The 17,418-nt window shown below is 38.0% G+C and overlaps 1 protein-coding gene across 4 annotated transcripts in view; it reads left to right on the top strand.

Annotated features, from left to right (window-relative positions):
- Positions 1–119: 119 nt before the first annotated feature.
- LOC308678389 (charged multivesicular body protein 3) overlaps positions 120–17,418 on the top strand; it is a 45,089-nt gene continuing 27,790 nt past the window's right edge. For 2 of the 4 annotated variants that reach the window (XM_081345545.1, XM_081345540.1), the window contains exons 1-3: positions 1,951–2,145; positions 2,705–2,975; positions 15,166–15,305. In XM_081345545.1, coding sequence (XP_081201671.1) covers positions 2,750–2,975; positions 15,166–15,305 — 366 coding nt within the window. In that variant the 5' untranslated portion in view covers positions 1,951–2,145; positions 2,705–2,749. Of the gene's footprint in view, positions 297–1,950; positions 2,158–2,704; positions 2,976–15,165; positions 15,306–17,418 lie in introns of those variants that run through there. The other 2 variants (XM_081345542.1, XM_081345541.1) reach the window with 2 other exon arrangements.

Raw genomic sequence — 17,418 nt, forward strand, 5'->3', positions numbered from 1 at the left:
TGAGGTCCACCAGCTAAATACTGGAGATGCGTCACAGGCAGCGCTGTAAACAGCCTGGAGGTCCTTCAAGGGAAACCTTGGAGTTTCCGACTAAAAATAGAAAATGATTCGAAAACACCCTTGAAGAGGCTGAGGAGGACCGTTGCGGGACCTTAGAATATTCATTATTTCCCGCTCACCCCTAAGACATCTGCTTATGAGATACATGGAAAACCTTTCAAAAATGCTGTTGGTCTGCTACCAGCAAAGTCAAACCAGTTCCAGTACGAGTAAAATGATGGGGGTTTTCCAATAAGGTATTTTTCCCCATCGAAAGCGTTATTTGAATTTTTTATTTTTTAAATTTTTTTAAATTAAGTGAAGGTCTGTCAACTCTATTTTTTCACGCATGTGTTCCGCGTTTAAGTCAGGCAATAGCTTAGACAGCTAAAACTGATCTTGCTCAAGCAGGAATTGAGAGCGTCCGAAGAGCTTCCAGACTCTTAAAGGGGTTGTTTTACAGGATCTAGGTTTTGACGGGCTATTTGTGAAGGGTTTCATCAAGAAAGGGGGTTTCCCTCAATGGATCCGTTTTCGACATGCCACTAACAAACGCCTTCGAAAACGGAAGCGATTATTTTAGGTCTTTCTCCCCTCGTTTAAGCTTCCGTCGCGAGCTGATTATTACTTCCGGGTTGCACGGCGGGATTGTGTTTGTTTTTCTCCTGAGCTGGGTATGGAATGTTCAATAGTGGATTCGTCAAATTTAGCTATTGTTGACAATTCCCCCACCCTTTTTTTTAATCTACTCAATCCATAGCGTGGATTCAGGAAACCTGAGTCAGTTGCTGACTGTCCAAATTGTGATCACGGGGGTGTTGCAATGGTCAGAACTCTTGAGAACAAGTTGTAAATTACTATTTAGTATCATCACCAGTTCAGTTGCCTATCACCTGGCTTTCCTTTCGGGTAATAGGTGACAGTACTTAACAGATTTTATATATCTTGAAGCTGGTCTGCAGCAGTGCCCCAGTAAGCCATTGAACTAGTTTAAACATAGCACTAATCAATGAGTTAAAGCCTTTCCCTATTTACAGCTGGTCAGAGCATAATTCTGCCCTGGCAGTGTTTTCTGCTGTGTCTGTAATGTTGTCTTCATCTTGTATTCACTCAAGTAAAACTATACAGTGTTCTTAATTGTGTTAAAATGGCAATGTCCTGTTTGTGTCAACTACTGCTAAGCTGTGATGTGGCTTCATTGATTGAGGCTTATCAAAAAGGCAGCCATTGAAATGTGTATGCAATGTGTATCTGGTTGCTGGCTTAGAAAGATGTGAATTATGATTTAATAAATTAATGATTAATGCTATGTTTAAACAAGTTCAATGAGCTTGCAATATAGAATTTGAATACTGGATACATTGGTGGGCTGTTTTGAGACACTATTACACTATAAATTTGTGCTATACAGGATGATTGACTTGCAAGAATATTTCTTTAGATTTCCGGGGAGGAAGAGATGGTATATACATAGTTCTATTGTTTCTTCTTAGGAAATTGATTTTAATGTTAATTAACATTAGCCCCGGTTAGAGCTCGAAATTTAGTAGGTTACCGCTTTCGACTAAACCGACTTTCTAGTAGGGACTGCAGAACCTACTGAGAAGGCCGACTGTTCCATCGGCCCTTTTTGCTCCCAGTTTTCTCTACCACTGCAAAAAGTGGGCGGAAGTTTGTCTCTAGTCTAGCAATCGCCCCGGGCAGATTAAAAGGCAAACGACCAGCTTCAGGGCCTGTGCTAAACGAACGAAGATAAAACGTATTCCAACTTGACCGACCGCCAGGTTTTTTAGGACGGTAAACAAACCCGTGGGAAGCAACGCCCAGGTTAGTCACGGGGGTGAGCGCCGTAGTTGATCGCCCAGGAAGGAAGAACTGCTTGGGTGGCTTAGATCTCTTCCTTTCCGGCTTTCTGGATCCACATCCCTCCCCTTCCCCCTCCCTTTGCGGCCGTCCGCGGCTGTAGACGTCACTTGTTATGTCTCCTCCGGCTCGGGCTCTGCTCCGCCGCGGGGAGGCGACGACGACGACGGGGCACGCGGAAGCTCGGCCAAGTCACCGCCAGCGGTCCCCGCAGAAGTAGGACCGCCGTCTGCCCGTGAAGGGGTAATAAGCGAGGTGCCTCGCCCTGTTCAGTCCAGCTGCCCTTTTCCTCGGCGGTGCTCCCTACCCCCACCGAGGAGTGCCTCTCATCCCACTTTTGGGTCTTCTCTTCCCTTTCGAGCACCCCCTCCCCCCATAATCTAGTTGACATCTCTAACGCAAAATCACCCTTCTTGCTACCCCCCTCCAGGATTCCCTTCCCCCTTAGTGCTCATCCTTTTTCATCCCTGAAAAGCTCCAGCCCTTCTACTGGTGCCGCTCCTCAAGCACCTTTTCATGGTAAAAGTTCTATTGCACCACCACTACCTAGTTGTATTTCTGCCTTATCATCAGCTGGTCTGAAAGGAGAGGTGACTCCCTGGCTGCCTTAAGCCAGTGCCAGTGTTTCCTCCAAGGTGCCTCCAGGTCTTCTATTCACTATCCATCCAACCGGTTCGGATTGTGTTCCAAAGGGGGAGAAAAAGGGAAAGATCCTGACATTAGGGACAAGACCCAAAGTGTTCAGAATGCCTGACTCCCTTTGCTTCCTCCATCAGGACTTTCCTCTTTTTCTCTCTTGTAGGACTGAGGGACTCTCTTCCGAGAGTCGAAAATCCACACAAGAAAGATGTGGCTGAAACTGTTTTTCTTGCTTCTTTATTTTTTGGTCTTGTTTATTCTGGCCAGGTTTTTTGAGGCCATTGTGTGGTATGAAACTGGCTTCTTTGCCACCCAGTTGGTTGACCCAGTGGCACTGAGCTTTAAAAAGCTGAAGACCATTTTGGAATGCAGGGGACTTGGGTACTCAGGGCTTCTGGAAAAGAAAGATGTCAGAGAGCTGGTTGAGAAATCAGGTAAGCACAGTATCTTCATGAAGGCTTATTTTTCAATATTGCTGTCTCTCCTCCCCCTCCCAATTTTTTTATTTAATAAATATATTTGCAGTCATTTTTATGATGTGACAAGTGCCTTGAGTGAATAAAAGATTAAATAAAATTAGTAATGAACGCAGGCTTGAAATGCATTGTCACTCAACAGGAATTATTTAAGTGTATCTCTGAGTGCAAGGGAGCAACAGGATGGGAAAATACATACTGCACAGCAGTAAAAAGGACAGAAATTCTGTCTGAATGTAGGTGAAAATACTCACGAAATACTGCTATGATCCCTTGAAAATAAATGCTCAAGTTCTCATTGCAAGCAAACTGTTCATATTTAAGTCCATTAAATTCAATGATATTCAGAAAATGTGTTTAAATATACTACTAAGTTTTGCTATTAATTAAAAAGCTTTTATCAAAAAAAACCCTATTCTAATGTACGGGTAGGCCTCAACTTACAACAGTTCATTTTGTGACTATTCAAAGTTACAGTGGCACTGAAAAAAATTGACTTATGATATTTGCAGCATCCCCACGATCATGTTATCAAAATTAAGTTGCTTGGCAACTGGTTCATATTTATGATGGTCGCAGTGTCCCAGGGTCGTGTCATCCCACTCTGCAGTCTTCTGACAAGCAAAGTCAATGGAGAAATAAGATTCACGTAACAACCAGGTTACTAACATCAGTTGCATTGATTCACTCAACAACTGAGGCAAGAAAGGTCATAAAATGGGGTAAAACTCACTTAACAAATTTTGGGCTCAATTGTGGCTGTAACTTAAGGACTATCTGTAATTAATAAAATACAAATCTTTAAAAAGTGTACATTAGTTTGCTTGAATACTTTTGAGCAGTGAGAAATGTGTTGAAGATGTACAGGTAGTCCTTGACTTAACAATTTTTTTAGTGACCATTCAAAATTACAGTGGCACTGAAAAAAGTGACTTAATGACCATTGCAGCATCCCCATGATCACATGATCAAAATTCAGACACTTGGCAACTGACTCATATTTATGATGTATGCAGTATCCCAGGGTTATGTGATCATCTTTTGCAACCTTATGCCAAGCAAAATCATTGGGGAAGCCAAATTCACTTAACAACCATGTAACTAACATAACAACTGCAATTATTCATTTAATATCTCTGGGGAAAACTGTCATAAATTCACTTAGCAATAGAAATTTTGGACAATTGTCATAAGTCAAGGACTGTCTGTAATCACTTTAAAGCAAATACCTTCTCCTTGCAAGCATACTTTCATGCTTCAAGTTTGTTAGTGCAGCTGTAGATATAATAGCATAAATTAGTCAATACATTGTGGGTAACATAGCCTTATGCATCATTTCAATAGACCAGGAAAACTATGAGATATTTTCACAGAAGTTACATATATCTCTCTTTGAGTTGCATAGACTACTGTTTTGAGTGCCTGGTATTTAGTCCTTTATTCAACAATATTAGAACCTTCCTGCCTTATAATAAAGGCTTTTCATATCCCACCAACAGCAGCACAAAGTGTTCTTACTAACTTAATAAAAGTAATTGCATTGATTTTATACCCAGTCTACTCTGGAGGCAGCCAAATTTGTATTTAGTTGTTCTAGATCAGGCATGTCAAACTGCCGGCCCGTGGGCCAGATGCATCATCCTGAACCATGCCCACCCCATTGCTGGCACTGGGGAAAAAGTCGTATACGTCGCGCAACATCATGTGACATTACAAGTTTGACATGCCTATTCTAGATCTAAAACAGTGTTTTTCTTCTCACAAATTTTGCTGTACAAATTGTGTACAACACCTCATTCATGATGCTGAAGATGATACAGTTGGGAATAGGATCTACCCAGCTCACACTGGCTACTTAGGCTGTAAAGGTACACCTGATCATTTCATGTCCATTTTGATGTCAGCTGCTGGAGAGACACACAAAAAGTCATTTTTTTCTGTGAATAAGCAGAAGCAGAGTAAAGTTTGATGGATGGCCACTTAGCCATCTGCCGCTAAGCTATCTCCTCCCCAGTAAAGAACATGACTAGTGAATATTTTTCTTGTGGGTTCCTGATGTTTGATAGCAGGGTAAATGAATCCTTCAGGGAAATCCTTCAATTGCTTTCTTTAACTTGTTCACATTAAAACTATGAGGACAGTACCACTCTCTAGCTAAAAATAAGATTAGGATTTATTTCCTCAGAACTAGGAGAGAATAATTTACAAGAACACAATTATGAGGAACAGCCACTGGTAGCATCTAGCTCAGATTGAGCAACTATTTATATCTCGGGAGACCATATTTTTATTACTGTACATTTTGGCATGTAATCAAGAGCCACAATGATTGACAGTGATGAAGTAATAACATACCGAGGGAAGAGATTTCTGTCAGATTCTTACTTGAAAATATGCATGGTTGGACTTTTGCCCTCTTAATACATGTATTCTATCGCTTTACTGAGATATGCTTTCAATCCATGTTTTATATTTTAATTCTGATTATATCTATTATATCCTATACTTCTAAAAAGCTTATTCACAAATATGTCAACACTACATAGCCAATTCTTTATGTAAACATATATCTTATAGAATGGTATTCGGCTTAATGGTAACACATGTTTAGGGAATTTTATGCATGGAATATTTTTATTTATTATATACATATCCTGCTTTTCAGCTATGATTAGAGTTCAAGTTAGATACATAATATTAAGGAAGGAAAAGACTTACAATCAACCTTCTTATTCTCAAATGTATTTTACATGGCTATGATCTTATGGGCTAAAACCACAGAAATAAAAGGACATTTTGAGTAATGGTACATGGATAGTATAGTGGAAGTCTAAAGAGAAACATTTGAAAATGTGATAATGTACCACTGATCACAAATCAGAGCCCATTTTCCTGTCAATTGAGTGTCAATATCTCCAACTTGACTATAGTGAAGTTCATTTTATAGGCTTACATCCAATCCAATTCATATCACATATCAGCTCATTCTGTCCAGTTTTTCACCTAAATCTTCTAAAAGAAGAAGTTGAATCTAGGTTTTCTGTAAGTATAATACATCTGATAATTATGTATACATGAAAATAAAATTGGCTTAAATTGCACACCCATCCACTCTTAACATATTCCTGCGCAGCACAAAATCCTCACTATCCAATTTGAAAGTCTAGATATAATTGACCTTTGATGGGTGTCATGAAAACATAAAACCAATTTGGCACAGATAGTGACTCCTTTCTAGGAAAATAGCATTCTGGGACTCAGGACCCAAATCAGCAGGAAAATTTGCACAGACTGCAGACTAAGTATTGTGTTATTATATTGTGTCTATTCGGTTATTTCAAGAGTCAGTGATCTGATACATACCTTCAAATTGAAGAGCCTTTGGAAAGTGAAATAAAGTCCTAATAGATCGTAGCATATCATATATTTGCTGTACAAAGTCCCTCCTTCGTTAATCTAGATTTTTGTGATATACAATTAGATCATCCCGGATTAATTCTAGGTGGAAGTTGACTTCGTATTTAGTGGCTTCTAATTTAGAAGCAATGCTCAAGGGTTCCTATTAAGACTGTAGTTATGCTTCTTTGAATGAGGAATTAAGAAAAAGTTATTTTTCAATATAGCAGAATTTTTTTTTGCATTTCTTCCATAGAAAAGGTCTGTTCCTGGTCTTCCATAGTGATGAGTTGAATTGAAAACTTTTACAGTTTTTTCCCCCCAGTAAATAAATAACAGAGCTAAAACTCTCACAGCTGGTGTTCAAGGTCACATGAGTCTTATCTTATTTTCTGAACTGTCAGCCAAGTCTCTCTTCTTTAAGAATAATAAATTGCAATTTCAGGTTTAGCCACAAGATGTCACTCCAGAGTTTAAGGAATTCCTTTAAATCTCAAAGTTATTTCAATCCTTTCTGGGGGGGTTTCTTCTATTTTAAGAGGAAAAACCCAGACTTTCAAATAAAAATAGAAAGTAAAAAGTAGATAATCAAAAATCTTTTAATCCACAAGCTTTAGGAAATAAAGTTCCAATTGGGATCCAATTAACGTTTACAAAAAAGCTCCCCTTTATATTCAATAGCCGCTGTTTCTAGAGGGAGGGCTAAAATCCCCCTTCCCTCTCCACAGGGGGGAAAGTACTTTAGCAGCTTGAATAGGTACAAAAAAGCAATTAGGATTTAAGAGACGTAGATCTCACCTAGTCCTTTCCATGTTGCTTTGAAGTTGCCAGATGGTGAGTGTGGCTTCGGCTGTCTGAAGCCTAGGGACGAGGCATATTTTTATGGCCGGTCCTTTCATCTGCCGATTTGGAGAGATTGCCAGATCCAACGGGACAGTTGCTGCTCTCCCGCGGATCCAGCGAGAGCCCCTCCTTGCTGGTCACCTCTTCGGGGCGACTTTTGGCCTTTTCGGCCCCCAGTGATCTGAAACTGAACAGGGGAGAGAGAGAGAGAGTTTCCCAGCCGTCCATGGCTGCTGCATGGCAAACCAGAAGTCCTGAAATAGATTTCCTTATATACAAATAAGGTTAGTAAATGGCTTACGTTCAGTTAACAGTAAGATTGACCTTTAAACAAATAAATGGTTCAAGGAAGATTTGAATAATTCTATACATGTAAAGCTAGGAATGATGATACCACTCTAATGGCAGAAAGTGAAAAAGAACTAAAGAGCCTCTTGTTGGAAGTGAAGAAGGAGAGTGCAAAAGTTGGGTTGAAACTAAACATTAAGAAAACCAAGATCATGGCATCCGGCCCTCTCAATTCCTGGCAAATAGATGGGGAAGAAATGGAGGTAGTGACAGATTTCGTTTTCCTGGGTTGGAAGATCACCGCAGACGGGGACTGCAGCCAAGAAATTAAAAGACACTTGCTTCTGGGGAGGAAAGCCATGGCAAATCTAGACAGCACACTAAAAAGCAGAGACATCACCTTGCCAACAAAAGTGCGTATAGTCAAGGCTATGGTCTTCCCAGTTGCAATGTATGGCTGTGAAAGTTGGACCATAAGAAAGTCTGAGCGCTAAACAATTGAGGCCTTTGAACTATGGTGCTGGAGAATACTCCTGCGAGTCCCTTGGACTGCAAGGCAATCAAACCGGTCAGTCCTAGAGGAGATCAACCCTGACTGCTCTTTAGAAGGCCAGATCCTGAAGTTGAAACTCAAATACTTTGGCCACCTTATGAGAAGGAAGGAATCACTGGAGAAGAGCCTAATGCTGGGAAAGGTTGAGGGCAAGAGGAGAAGGGGACGACAGAGAATGAGGTGGCTGGATGGAGTCACTGAAGCAGTAGGCGTGAGCCTAAATGAACTCCAGAAAATGATAGAGGACAGGAATGCCTGGAGGAACGTTGTCCATGGGGTTGCGATAGGTCAGACATGACTTCGCAACTAACAACAACAACAAAAGCTTGGAATGGATTGTTTCCCCAGTGTTAATCATTGTGTTTCCTATGACTAATAGCCTTTATATTTAGTTATTATTGATTGTACCCAGATTCATCTGGAATCAGATGGCCTTAGAAATATGATTTATGAATGAATAAATAAAAATAATGAAATAGGCCAGGTCAGATATTTCAACCAAGGTTTTTTATTGTATTTCACAAAGTGTATAACCTTTTCTAAATGATGTATAAAAATTGAAAGGTAAGATATCTTGCAGATATTCTCTCAATATAAAAAGCGTAACTTAATTTAGATCCTAGTTTAATAATTTTATGTAGTCTGAACTTCGCCATGTTGCAAAAATAAAAGTGAACCATATGTTGCAATAAGACAATTTATCAAATTTTATACATATTTCTGCTACTGCCATTCATAGTCCAGTATTATCTACTCTTAAAAATAGCATAGAATAGCTGGAATAGATAGAGCTGTATGGAATAATTTTCTATGGTATACTTAGTTCTGTCTTTCATATATACCGGTATTATGCAATGAAATTTATAGCCATATATAATAATAGTGAATTCAAATATCTGTGAGCACCGTCTACAACAGAAAGCTTTTGCTAGGCTTTGGAATATCAATGCATATAAGTAGAAAAATGTATTTTTAAAAGCACTGAAATAGATGTCACATACATATTGAACCCTCTAGTAAGGAGGGGTGAAAAGCCATCAGGAAAGAGGAATTAAAGGAAATATCCTAAACTGGAGAATTGGAGAATTCCCTATTGCATAATATTGTAACTCTTAATTACAGTACCCTATTTCTGTTAAGACTATGGGTATGATTGTTGAGTATATACCCAGATAAGGAATTTATCAGAAGAACAAAAGTGCACAAAATATTGAAAAAAATCACTAGAAAATCCCAATACAATCCAATGGACACTAGGTATTATCGGAGCTGTGGAATGCTGACTGGCTGTGAGAGGCAGGAGGAATGGCACAGAGTGGATATAATCTGGAACACTTCTTTTGTTCACACAGTAACTTTTGATTTCCAGTGTCCTTTGTTACTATTTACTATTATAAAGAATGTTATAAGGCCTTAAATTGTAGAAAATACAAGTATGTTGCTCAACCTTTTAATTACACAGAAGGAAAATAAAAGTCTTCTCTGACACCTGAATAGCCTTAAATATTGTGATTTCCTTTGAATATTTTTGAGATACAAATGGTGAGCTGCTGATGTAATTATTACAGGTAACACATTTAATATAATTATTGCCTTTGTGGATAATTTACCTAATATTATATATCTATTTAGATTATTGAATAATTCCTCATTTATATTTAAATGAGCCTCATTTATATTTAAATGAGGAAGGAAAGTATGTTTGTAAACTCATGTTCATGAAATAATATATAGTGTTAAAGCTCAGTTTACAGTTTCCTTGCTCTACAGCAATTTCATTACTGTCAAGAAATTCCATGTAGATTGTTTTATTTCCTCCCTTCCATCAACATAAAGTACAAGCTAATGTAGGATTTTTCACATGGTGAAACAGGAATGCTGGAACAGATTTTAGGGGATGGTTCAATAATGTAGAATGTTAAAATTCTTGGGCTTGTTTAACAGTTTTATTACTTTGCACACACACTGAAAGGATATAGATTACTTCTAGATGAGAGCTTTATTATAAAATCACCATGCCTTATTTAATTTTAAATTTCTCTGAATAATTAAAAAGGTCAAGATATGTAATTCACAACCTGTTCCCACCACCACTGTATCATCATCTAAAGCTTTTGCAGGCCATCAAGCAAGCAAAAACCTTTAATATAGCCTGTCTAATAGGAATTTAATGTGTATTTAAAAGTTATTTAAATTAGTAGAAATTGCATTTGTAATCTGCACACTCATAGATGCATTGTACTCATCACAATACATTTATCTGTTGTAGGCCTCCCAGTAGAGATGATAATATTACATTACTTGTGCTGCCAAGCCATGGACCATCTGCAGTACTCTCATGGATCACCAGTAGTCCATAGACTACAAACTGGGAACCATTTCTCCAGATGCTGTCCTCTATTTATAAACTTCTTGTCCAGAGAAAGATGGAATAGCTGCATAATGCATTATGATAGATGAAATTAGAAGCCCTCTATCTGGAATTACTCATAGGCTCAAGTGATTATGTAACTGACATGTTCACTATATATTTGTTCATTTAACAAATAGTGGAATGACAAGGCATGACAATCTTCTTAATGAGCAAGGAGCTGCTGTGAGGCTTTTTCTTACCTTTTCTTACTTGAAACTTAATATTTTTATTCACATGTTCTTTGCCTAATGCAAATATTTTCTGTCATTTAACTTAATTTTATTCTGTACTAGAGATGGATGGGATTAAGGCCAAGAGAAGGTGGCTTAAAGCTACCAATTAGGTTCATGTCTAGATTGATATTTGAATGTAGAACTCATATATTTTGCTATCATGCTATGTTACCCCCTAAGATTTGGGATTATTTCATGGAAAACAAAATAAAGGTTTATTTATTTATTTAGGTAAAGTAAAGGTAAAGGTTCCCCCGCACATGCGTGCTAGTCGTTTCCGACTCTAGGGGCCGGTGCTCATCTCCGTTTCATAGCCGAAGAGCCAGCGTTTGTCCGAGGACGTCTCCGTGGTCATGTGGCCGGCATGACTAGACGCCAAAGGCGCACGGAACGCTGTTACCTTCCCACCGGAGTGGTCCCTATTTTTCTACTTGCATTTTTACGTGCTTTCGAACTGCTAGGTGGGCAGAAGCTGGGACGAGTAACAGGCGCTCACTCTGTTACGCGGCACTCGGGATTCGACCCGCCAAACTGCCGACCTTCTGATCGACAAGCTCAGCGTCCTAACCCACTGAGCCACCGCGTCCCTATATTTATTTATTTACATACTGCCAAATCTAAACAACTTGAAACAATTTACAATGAAACAGAATCAAGACTCATAATACAATAAAACTTTTTAAAAATGTAATACTGTAAAAATATAGGCAGCAACTATATGGACTGGTGGCATAGTCTTTGGGAAAAGACTCTTGAACAGTGTGGTTCACCACAAAAATCTCTGCCTCCAGACCATGACCCATTTCATCTGCAGTATGTGGGGAACCTAAAGGGATTTATCTCAGCAAGGAAAATTGCAAAGAAAAGGACACAGGATAGGAAGAACTAACCCATATATTATTAAAGGTAGTATTCCTAAGAATTGGCCTCTGATTCTGTGAAGGGCTAAACATTGATTAATTTTTTCTGGAACATTGATTTTAGCCTTACTGCCCATAAAGGTTTGGATTTTTTTTTTACTAAAATTCTAGTTTACAGAATAATATAAATTATTGTTGATGTTTGAAGTAATTATCATCTTGGTAACATAAAAAGAGATAGCAAATCATAAAATGAAAAGGTACTAATCTCATTCACTAGAATTTCCTTATTGTAGCAGGATGTGAATAAGAGTATCCCTTGACCTAATTGACCAGTGGAGACACACAATCTTCTTGAGCCAAGTTTTTTCAGCTGCATATGGGATAGAGTACAAAGTTCTGACCCCTGAGAGGAGGAGAGGGAAAGTTTATATTGTGATCTTGTTTACAAGGAAAAAGATAACATCCCTTAGCAACAGACCCACCTAAACACTTACTCATAGCAAACTTGTATTTTTAATCTTTCGTTTATTTTGTCTGCAAGCTTGATGCTGAGCCAGTACTACAGAGGGAGCCGGTACTCCTTCCCTCTCCCTTCAGAGGAAGCCAGTACTCCCTCTTTTCCAGTACTTGGGAACTCCCTGGGTTTGTAGTTTCAGCACTTAGTAAGTTACTTGAATTTTTTTAGCTTCAAACATTTGGCTAAACATTGAAGCATCTTTGAAGCCATTTTGTCAGGCCAAGTTGTTTTATGATTTATTTTCTCCTTCAGGTGTTTCTCACAAACCCATAACATGCTCAATCCCTCCCTTCCTGGAATGTCCATCCTTTCTACCTTAGTTTCAAGGTATCTAGGTGTAATTGCTTCAGGAGAAAGGTTCTTTCTGGAATAGATAGATAAGTTGAGTCCACCTGTTGTTAAATATGGGTATGCTCCCATCATCTGCAATCTGAATGAATGAAACAGAACTGTCCCTTTCCTAGGATGAAATTTTTCAGTAAAATGACTCAAATTTCATGTCTAAACCAGATTGACTAACCAAAGAGGTTTTGAAGTACACTGTGTTAATACAAACCCATATGGATAGTTATATAAATTTACTAAATAAATACATTCAATCTACCCAAATTGGGAGGAAAGACATGCGTAAGTCCCTCTCCCAACCTGAATCTCACTGCCCTGCCTTACAGTAATGGCCAAAATTGTGGAAACCTTTTGGGAAAAGTGTACATTCATTCATTCATTCATTCATTCATTCATTCATTTATTTGGTTTATATACCGCCCTATTCCCAAAGGACTCAGGGCGGTTTACAAGGCAAAAATTAAAAACAATCCAATATAAAATTAAAATAAATTAAATTAAGTCTAGCCACAAAAATTAAATCACAATTTAAAAACATTAAACCCCTCAGTCCAGACCAGATAGCTCAAAGAGCCAGGTTTTTAGGTCCCGGCGAAATGAACGAAGGTCGGGGGCAGTCCAGAGTTCTGTTGGCAGTTGATTCCATAGGGCAGGCGCGCCCACAGAGAACGCCCTCCCCCTGTGGATCGCCCGTCGGCAATCCTTGACCGGCGGTACCCTGAGGAGGCGCTCCCTGTGGGAGCGCACAGGATGATGGGAAATTGACGTTTGAAATTTGAGGTTTGATGGTTAATAACACCATCTATTTTGGAGTAGTACAATAAAATTATATATCAATGGAAAGATAATTTAATCAAGAATGTAATGCAACACCATTTGTTCAATTATCTGTATTCTATGAAAAGTTATAGCCAAATAACCAGAAAAAGGAAGCACAACTTGCTTGATATCAGGTAGCTTTCCTTCATCTGATTGTAGCCAGTGAGCATGAGTGTGTAGAGGGCCAATCAGGTGTCATTCTGTTTTGGCAATGAGCCAATCAGGCCAGTAGGATTCAGTTATTGATGTCATGTATTGAAGCTGAGAGGAGGACATTTGTCAGTGTGTTATGTGATCAAGTTGGTTGGGTTTTTTTGTGTTCTTTAGTGAGCTTGTAAAACATAATAAAAATAAAATAATGGTGCAAAGAGTTGACTGGTCACCCAGAAAGCGATGTAAAATAGTATTATTAAGTGAACAAAGCTACAGTTGTAAAGAAATTAGAAGAAAAATTGGTGGAAACTTAACCAAAGGTGGCATTTCTAAGTTTTTGAAGAGGTATGAGACTCACTATAAAACCACACTGGTAAAGGCAGGAAAAGGTGCACAACAGCAAGTGATGATAGAAGAATTAAGAGACTGTGCCTACGTGACAAAATAAAATAATCTGGGTGTATACAAGATGAAATGGTGCAGTACAATGTGAAGTGGAGTGCAAGGACTGTTCTGTGCAGACTGCGGGAATTTGGCCTAAAATCTAGAATTCCATGAAAAAAAGCCACCTTTATCTCTCAAACAAAGGTTGAAAATACTAAACTGGGCTAAAACCCATGTTACCTGGACAGAGGAACAATGGGACAGTGTTATTTGGAGTGATGAGACCAAGATCTCCCAGTTTGGTAGTAATGGCATAAAATACGCAAGGAGAAGAATCAGAGAAGATTTGCATCCTGATTGCATTACATGTACCATGAAACACCCAGTCAGTGTTATGATCTGGGGTTGTATGACATCAAAAGGTGTGGGCAGAATTTGTGTGATTAATGGGAATATAAATGGCCAAAAATACATTAATGAAATACTTGAGCCCAAAATGAAGCCTTCTGCAGATGATCTTTTCCAAGACAATGAAGCATTTATATTTCAACAGGATTCAGTTCCGTGTCATGTTGCTGCTGTGTGCAAAAAGTGGTCTCAAGATAATCATCTTCCACTGCTGGATTGGCCTGGGAATAGCCCAGACTTTAACCCAATTGAAAATATATGGAGTTGATTAAAGAAGCCTGTTAGTCAGAAGCGACCCAGCAATAAAACCCAGTTAATAGAAGCAATCATTCAATCTTGGTTTCACATTATAACAGCTGCAGAACTAAAGGACTTGGTTCCCTCCATGGGAAGACGTAAGGCCGTAATTCATGCTAAAGGTTACCCATCTAAGTATTAACTTTTTGTATATCTCATTTTTTCTATGGTGATAATTTTTGTATATCTCATTTTTTCTACGTGTTTTACTTTTCTTCTTTATAACTGCTATTCTAATGACAAATCCTTCATAAAAGTTATTGCATTACATTCTTGATTAAATTATCTTTTCATTGATATATACTTTAATGGTACTCCAAAAAAAAGGTGGTGTTATTAGCCATCAAACTTCAAATGCACACTTTTCCCAAAAGGTTTCCACAATTTTGGCCACTACTGTATGTTGGAAGACATTTTATAGAGTAATAAAATTATTAAGAGTCATCGACTATCTGCAGATCTTTAGATCCACTATAATTACCAAATAAGATGTATACAAATATATGCGTACAGCTTTTCCCCAGCTCTTTTAAAATATAATCTATAATCTTGATTTATTTTTTGTGACATTGTCCTTTTGACTAATATAACCTTTAGAGTTATTGTACTGATGTTTCTTTTTGTTTCATTTTTCAGGAGATCTTATGGAAGGTGAACTTTATTCTGCTCTCAAGGAAGAGGAAGCCTCTGAATCTGTTTCCAGTACAAACTTCAGTGGTGAAATGCACTTTTATGAGTTAGTAGAAGACACAAAAGATGGTATCTGGCTTGTACAGGTAATACATGTGTTCATTTTGAGTAAATTTGTAGTACTCTGAAAATGGTGGATTATATCTCAATGTTTTGTAAACTGATATTGATCCTAAGTATTGAGATAATGTTTCCCATTATTCCATTTTCATAGGGTGCAAATTTAACTCAAATCATTTTTGTAACGATGTTAGTTTGCACAAATATTGACAGCATTAAAAACATTCAAGTTGTGAGGAATGTGAACACAATTGAAGATTCCACAGTGCTACTTAATAATTCTTGACTGTTGAAAAAAAATAAAGCAGTGGCAAGCCAGAAAAGCCCGATCCTGTTGGCTAGACTAGGAAGTTGTAAAAAGAATTCTATAAGAATGAGAAATCAGTTATAAATTATTGCCAATGAAACAATATTGACATTTCATTTAATCACTAGGACTTGAGCTTGATTTTAAAAGAGGGATTAATAGAAAAATCTAAGTATGGAGAAGTAGAAAGTATTGCAACAGCCTAGGTTCTGTTCAGAAAAAAAATCAAGTTTTAAACTTCCTTAGAAAAAAACATACTCTACTGCAAGCAGCACAGAGGTGTTATTCATAAAAGATTCCAGTGATAATTACTGCTCTTCCATTCATCCTCCCCTGTGCTGACACCCAGATTATTTTGCATAAATAAACAAGAAAGAAATATTTTCCAAAATATTTGAATTGGGATCTATAGTTTTTAACATTAACTTGAGCAATAGGGCAGAAAAGGCATGTATCATCAATAGTGGGTCTACATTTGGTGGGTCCTAAGAGATGTGCTTTCTCTACTATGGTTCCCACCTTATGGAACATTCCTTTCCCCCAAATTAGATTAGCTCTATTCCTTTTGACATTCCAGAAGCCCTTCAACACCATCAGGTGATAGAGTCGGTCTGAGACAGTGCCACCATATCCAAAACTAAAGAAAGTACATTTCCAGATCCAGGTGGCCCCAAAACCATTCCATCTTGCCAGAGTTGAGATGAAATCTGATGTCACCCATCAAAATTCAAAAATAGATAACATGTCCTAATACTGTTAATTATAATAATAATTCTTCATAACTGACAATCAGTTTTCGTATAAAAGAAAACATGATTTGCCTTTAACTTGAAAATACTGTAGTGTACTTTTGTTTGTTCTTTAACTAAGTTATATGTATTAAGATTGTACAAGCATGTGAAAAATGAATTTAATAAGATCAATTAACATCTCTTCAAAGGACTAAAACTGATTGTCCTTTGCAAGATTTAAGTAATTGCTTTAAAAGAAGAATCTAGCTGTTTTTACATGTATGAAAATGCACCCATATAACTAGTTTTGTCTGATCATTCATACAAACTATACGATAGTGATATTTATGGGTAGTTACATTTTAAAATAATATTGACATGAAAAGTAATTTAATACTTTATAAATAGAATTTTAAAAGTCCTATAGGATTCATAGCAGGTTTAGTCTAGGACAAAAAAGTCTTGACCAGTGGAATTTGCTGCCAGCAGATGGTACAGATAGTCCACAGGTTACAATGGCAATTAGGACTGGATTTCCATTGCTAAGGTCATAAAGCACAATGTCATGTGACTTCATCATTTAGCTATAGCAGTCCTGCTACTGTCATAACCCCAAAATTATATGGATCATTAATTAGGAAGAGGCAGGAGTCCCATACAAGGAGTGGAAGGAAGTACACAGATGTTGTAGACAGGCAGTATGGAGTACAGAGGATATTGTAGGCAGGTGGTACAGAGCCTGCAGGGACCACAGGCATATCATATGGAACGTGGGTAGGTTGATGGGGCCTCTGGCAAGTGCTATGGAACGTAACAGCAGGATTACTGTATGTTTTAAGTGGCCAGAAAATCTGATTGCTTTTTCCTGTTTTCTTAGTCGACTACTGAGAAGTAACTATGGAAGGACTTATCATCCGCTCACTCTAGTCCAAGCTAATAAGTTTTCCAAATATACATATTTGCCCACTTTGTGACTTGGTACTGGTCTAGATGTGCCTGTGTTCTGATCCAGCTGATTTCTTGTTTTCTTACAAAAACCTGCATCACTATTTTTAAGGAAACTTGAGTTTTCATTTCTGTTAAGATGTACCTTGTAGTGTG

This window comes from Vipera berus, assembly GCF_964194415.1.
Source record: "Vipera berus genome assembly, chromosome: Z".
Classification (NCBI taxonomy): domain Eukaryota; kingdom Metazoa; phylum Chordata; class Lepidosauria; order Squamata; family Viperidae; genus Vipera; species Vipera berus.